The sequence below is a fragment of the Somniosus microcephalus genome, unplaced genomic scaffold, assembly GCF_052327205.1.
Source record: "Somniosus microcephalus isolate GS21.2 unplaced genomic scaffold, FLI_Smic_1.0 unresolved_chr1, whole genome shotgun sequence".
Taxonomy (NCBI): domain Eukaryota; kingdom Metazoa; phylum Chordata; class Chondrichthyes; order Squaliformes; family Somniosidae; genus Somniosus; species Somniosus microcephalus.
The window spans coordinates 373065-379004 of NW_028225179.1; the positions used below are offsets into that span (position 1 = coordinate 373065).

Genomic DNA, 5940 nt, shown 5'->3' on the forward strand with positions numbered 1-5940 from the left:
TCGGAGTACAAATACACAAATTACTCAAAGTTGCGACACAGGTTAGCAAGGCCATAAAAAAAGCAAACCAAACACTAGGGTTTATTTCTCGAGGGATAGAATTGAAAAGTAGGGAAGTTATGCTAAACGTGTATCGAACCTTGGTTAGACCACACAGTTCTGATGAAGGGTCCCAGACCTGAAACCTTAACTCTGTTTCTCTCTCCACGGATGCTGCCCTGGCATTTTCTGTTATTATTTCAGATTTCCAGCATCCACAGTATTTTGCTATTGAATTTAAGGGGAGGCTGGACAAGCATATGAGGGAGAATGAAATAGAGGATTATGCTGATAGATTTAGATGAGGAATGACGGGAGGAGGCTCGAGTGGAGCTTGGACTGGTTGGGCCGAATGGCCTGTTTCTGTGCCGTATGTCCTATGCAATCCAATGTAACATAGTAAAAACATCTCAATCAGTTCACAGGAGCACCATCAGACCAAATTTAACACTGACTCTTATAAGGAGATATTAGGACAGGTGACCAAAAGCTTGGTGAAAGAGGTAGGGGGTTGGGAACCTGTGCAGGGAGACAGAGGAAAGGGAAGCAAGGATATAAACAAAAGACAGGAAGGAGAAAAGCAAAAGTGGAAGTCAGAGAAATCAAGGGTGTAAATCAAACAGGGCCACAGTAAATTATAATTCCAAAAGGACTAAGAGTGTTAAAAAATCAAGCCTGAAGGCTTTGTGTCTTAATGCGAGGAGCATTCGTAATAAGGTGGATGAATTAGCTGCACAAATAGATGTAAACAGATATGATATAATTGGGATTATGGAGACATGGTGATGTAAGCCCCCAAAGTGCGGACCAAGTGATATACAAGGTCGACGTCACTAGCTTGTTGAAAGAAAGACAGACCACTAATTGAAGTCAAAAACGGTTTACTCAGGTCTGAGGAGAGCCTTCAGATCATGTCCGAATCGAACTCTAACAAGCCTCTCAAAGTCCACACAGTTATACAAAAATTGAGGCCCTGCCCTAGAGGCGGGGATAAGCTCATTAGCATATACAGAGTTATAGCTAAATTGTAATTATAAAACCGTGACATTCCATCCTTCCAGTCGCTTACAAATCTCACATTTCGTTATCAGTTGGTCCCGTCACTTCTTGTGACCCTGGGCCTCATCTTTATTACTTTACACCCATCCATTTGTCCCGTGGTCAAATGGTGCGGTCTGTTTAAGTGTTTTTCTAAGATAGTAGTTCTTTTCAAAGCGGGCAATCCGCAGACTCTCTGTCTCACTCTTGAGTCATTTCTACAAAGCAAAAACACTTTAGTTAATCCTAAGTATACTTTGAAGAATAGAACTCTGTTGTGATTTACTCTAAACAGACCCTTAAGTGCATAGGTGTGACTCGCTTGGCCAAACCCATATATCTCTCAATCTTTCCAGGGGTTGTTCTGACAGTTTTAACCTCTCAGCATTTGACCCTTAATCCTGTTTAAACTTATCTGGGTTTATACAATTTTACAGACCTCTATTGTTCAACTCAAGAGCATGAATTAACCCATTCTCTCCACTTTGTATATTGGTGTTACAAGTGAATCCTGGTTTGTCTTGCCCTATTAAATCCAATTTTTAATATCTTACTTCACATGGCTCCAGGATGACCAAGTCTGGGAATTCAACATCCAGGGGTATTCAATATTCAGGAAGGACAAGAAAAAAGGAAGAGGAGGTAGGGTAGCATTGCTGGTTAAAGAGGAGATTAACACAACAGTAAGGAAGGATATTAGCTCTGATGATGTGGAATCTGTATGGGCAGAGCTGAGAAATACCAAGGGACAGAAAGCGTTAGTGGGAGTTGTATACAGACCCCCAAACAGTAATGCTGAGGTTTGGGATGGTATTAAACGGGAAATTAGAGAAGCGTGCAATAAGGGCACAGCAGTTATCATGGGTGACTTTAATCTACATATAGATTGGGCTAACCAAATTAGTAACAATACTGTGGAGGAGGAATTCCTAGAGTGTATATGGGATGGTTTCCTGGACCAATATGTCGAGGAACCAACTAGAGATCAGGCCATCTTAGATTGGGTATTATGTAATGAGAAAGGATTAATTAGCAATCTTGTTGTGCGAGGTCCTTGAGGAGGAGCGATCATAATATGATAGAATTCTTTATTAAAATGGAGAGTGAAGTAGTTGACTCAGAGACTAGGGTCCTGAATTTAAATAAAGGAAACTATGATAGTATGAGGCGCGAGTTGGGTAGGATTGATTGGGGAATGTTACTCAAAGGGTTGACGGTGGATAGGCAATGGCAAACATTTAAAGATCACATGGATGAACTATAGAATTTGTTCATCCCAGTTTGGCATAAAAATAAGACAAAAAAGCTGACTCAACCGTGGCTAACAAGGGAAAGCATAAGATCAAAGGAGAGGACATATAATTTGGCCAGTAAAAGCAGCAAACCTGAGGATTGGGAGCAGTTTAGGATTCAGCAAAGGAGGACAAAGGAATTAATTAAGAGTGGGAAAATAGATTATGAGAGTTAGCTTTCAGGGAACATAAAAACTGACTAAAAGCTTCTATAGATATGTGAAGAGAAAAAGGTTGGTGAAGTAAAGCGTAGGTCCCTTGCAGTCAGAATCAGGGGAATTTAATATGGGGAACAAAGAAATGGCAGTACAATTAAATACATACTTTGGTTCTGTCTTAAAAAGGACAACACAGATAACCTCCCAGAGGTGTTGGGGAACATAGGGTTTAATGAGAGGGAGGAATTGAATGAAATCAGTATTTGTAGGGAAATGGTGTTAGGGAAAATTGACGGCATTGAAGGCTGATAAATCCCCAGGGCCTGCTAATCTACATCTTAGGGTACTTAAGGAAGTGGCCCTATAAATAGTAGATGCATTGCTGATCATCTTCCAAAATTCTATAGACTGTGGAACAGTACCCATGGATTAGAGGGTAGCTAATGTAACCCCACTATTTAAAAAAGGTGGTAGAGAGAAAATGGGGAATTATAGGCCGGTAAGTCTGACATCGGTAGTGGGGAAAATGCTGGAGTCCATTATAAAAGATGTAATAGCAGAGCACTTGGAAAACAGTGACAGGATCGGACAAAGTCAACATGGATTTACAAAAGGTAAATCGTGCTTGACTAATCTACTGGAATTTTTTTGAGGATGTAACTGGTAGAATAGATAAGGGAGAACCAGTGGATGTGATGTATTTGGACTTTCAGAAGGCTTTCGATAAGGTCCCGCATAAGAGATTAGCGTGCAAAGTAAAAGCCCATGGGATTGGGGGTAAGGTACTGTCTTGGATAGAGAACTGGCTGGCAGACAGGAAGCAAAGAGTTGGAATAAACGGGTCTTTTTCCGAGTGGCAGGCAGTGACTAGTGGTGTAACGCAGGGATCGGTGCTAGGACCCCAGCTATTCACAATATATATAAATGATCTGGACGATGGAACTAGATGTAACATCTCCAAGTTTGCAGATGACACAAAGCTGGGTGGGCATGTGTGCTGTGAGGAGGATGCCGAGAAACTCCAGTATAATTTGGACAGGTTGGGTGATTGGGCAGATGCATGGCAGATGCAGTATAATGTGGATTAATGCGAGGTTATCCACTTTGGTGGCAAAAACAGGAAGGCAGATTAGTATCTGAACGGCAATAGATTGGGAGATGGGGAAATGCAACGAGACCTGGGCGTCCTTGTGCACCAGTCGCTGAAGGTAAGCATGCAGGCGCAACAGGCGGTTAAGAAGGCAAATGGTATGGCACCTCTGACAGAGAAGCTGTCCCTCAGTACTGCCCTGGAGTGTCAGCTTAGATTACGTGCTCAAGTCTCCAGAGTGGGACTCAAACCCACGACCTTCTGAGTCTAGAGGTGAGAGGGTCGCCCACTGAGCCGAGGCTGACCCCTCTTAAACTCCAGCCTAGTTACTGGGGTTATTATCAGCATCTTCAAACCGCGCCCCACCTCCCCCCAACCCCGTAATTGCCATTATTAACACAGAATAGTCCTTCATGTGATTAACAGCAGAATGGGACCAGTGCGCTTAGGTGTGAACTCGCTGGTGTCTCAGAAGGTTAGATGAACTGGTGAATCCCTTTTCACACACTGAGCAGGGGAAAGGCCTCTTCCCGGTGTGGGTAAACTGATGTTTCTGAAGAGAATATGAGTGCTTAAACCTCTTCCCGCAGTGAAAGCAGCTGAACGGCCTCTCCCCAGTGTGGATGCGTCGATGCTTCTTCAGGCCCTTGGAGCATTTGAAACTCTTGTCACAGTCGGAACATTTAAACGGCCTCTCGTCAGTATGAACCAGCTGGTGTTCCCGCAGAGAGGTGAGACGAGTGAATCCTTTCCCGCACTCGGAGCAGGAGAGCGGCCTCTCGTCAGTGTGAACCAGCTGGTGTTCCCGCAGAAAGGAGGGACGAGTGAATCCTTTCCCGCACTCGGAGCAGGAGAACGGCCTCTCGTCAGTGTGCCCACGTTCGTGTACCAGCAGGGTGTGAGACTGGACAAATCCCTTCCCGCACACAGAGCAGGTGAACGGCCTCTCCCCGGTGTGATGTCGCTGGTGTATCACCAGGTTCGATGACTTACCAAACCTCTTTCCGCAGTGAGAGCAGCTGAACGGCCTCTCCCCGGTGTGAATGCGTTGATGCCTCGACACATCCTCGGCGCTTTTAAAGCTCTTCTCACAGTCAGGGCACTTACAGGGTCTCTCGTCAGTGTGAGCTCGCTGGTGCACCCGCAGAGAGGTAGAATGGTTGAATCCTTTCTCGCACACGGAGCAGGTGAATGGCCTCTCCCCGGCGTGCAGTCGCTGGTGTGTCAGCAGGGCGGATTGTTGAGTGAATCCCTTCCCGCACACGGAGCAAGTGAACGCCCTCTCCCCGGTGTGAACTCGCTGGTGTGTCAGCAGGGTGGCGGAGAGAGTGAATCCCTTCCCGCACACGGAGCAGGTGAATGGCCTCTCCCCGGTGTGAACTCGCTGGTGCTCTATCAGGTTGCTGGATCTTCTGAAGCCCTTCTTGCAGTCGGAGCACTGAAAAGGTCTCTCATCAGTGTGAACACGCTCGTGTATCAACAGGTTGCAAGACTGGTTAAACCTCTTCTCACAGTGAGAGCAGGCACATGGCTTCTCATTGGTGTGAACTCGCCGGTGTCTCAGCAGTTTAGATTGTTGAGTGAATCCCTTCCCACGCACGGAGCAGGTCAATGGCCATTTCTCAGAGTGACTGCGTTGATGAGCCTCCAGCTCGGAAAGGCAACTGAATCCCTTCCCGCATTCCCGACATTTGCACGGACTCTCCTTGCTTTGGTTACACTTGTGCCTCCCCAGGCTGCACCTTCGGTTGAATCCACGTCCACACACAAGACACGTGTGCAGTTTGCCCGCATTCTGATTGCTGCTTTCCGCTTCCATATGTCGATGATATTCAGGTCCTGATGAATCGAGTGACTCTGTCAGATCTTCGTGTGAAGTTTGCGTTAAGCTGCCCGTCTGCAATTCCTCCCCTTGCAAGAGACAGTAAAAGAGGTTTATGTAAGTAATTAATGTAAATACAGGAGAGAAAATAAAGAAAGACTGGCCTTTATATAGCGCCTTTCACGACCAACGGTTTTACAGCCAATGAAGTACTTTTTGAAGTGTAGTCACTGTTGTAATGTGGGAAACACTGCAGCCAATTTGCATGATAAATAATGGCCAGGACACCGGGGATAACTCTCCTGCCCTTCTTTGAAATAGTGGGATCGTTTATGCCCGCCTGAAAGTCTCATCCGAAAGATGGCCCTCCGACAGTGCGGCTCTCCCTCAGTACTGCCCCTCTGGCAGTGCGGCGCTCCCTCAGTACTGACCCTCCAACAGTGCGGTGCTCCCTCAGTACTGCCCCTCCGACAGTGCAGCGCTCCCTCAGTACTGCCCCTC

The 5940-nt window shown here is 46.0% G+C and overlaps 1 protein-coding gene across 1 annotated transcript; it reads right to left on the reverse strand.

The window, feature by feature from the left end:
• Window positions 1–1291: 1291 nt before the first annotated feature.
• Window positions 1292–5517, reverse strand: LOC147093061 (uncharacterized). The gene has a single exon (XM_085974251.1). It carries the CDS (start codon window positions 5434–5436, stop codon window positions 4063–4065), a length of 1374 nt encoding a protein of 457 aa, XP_085830377.1. The 5' UTR covers window positions 5437–5517; the 3' UTR covers window positions 1292–4062.
• Between the last annotated feature and the right edge of the window lie 423 nt (window positions 5518–5940).

What these genes read in the sequence shown, in the direction of transcription:
- LOC147093061 (XM_085974251.1), bottom strand. Translation starts at nt 5,436, where the DNA reads ATGGAAGCGGAAAGCAGCAATCAGAATGCGGGCAAACTGCACACGTGT.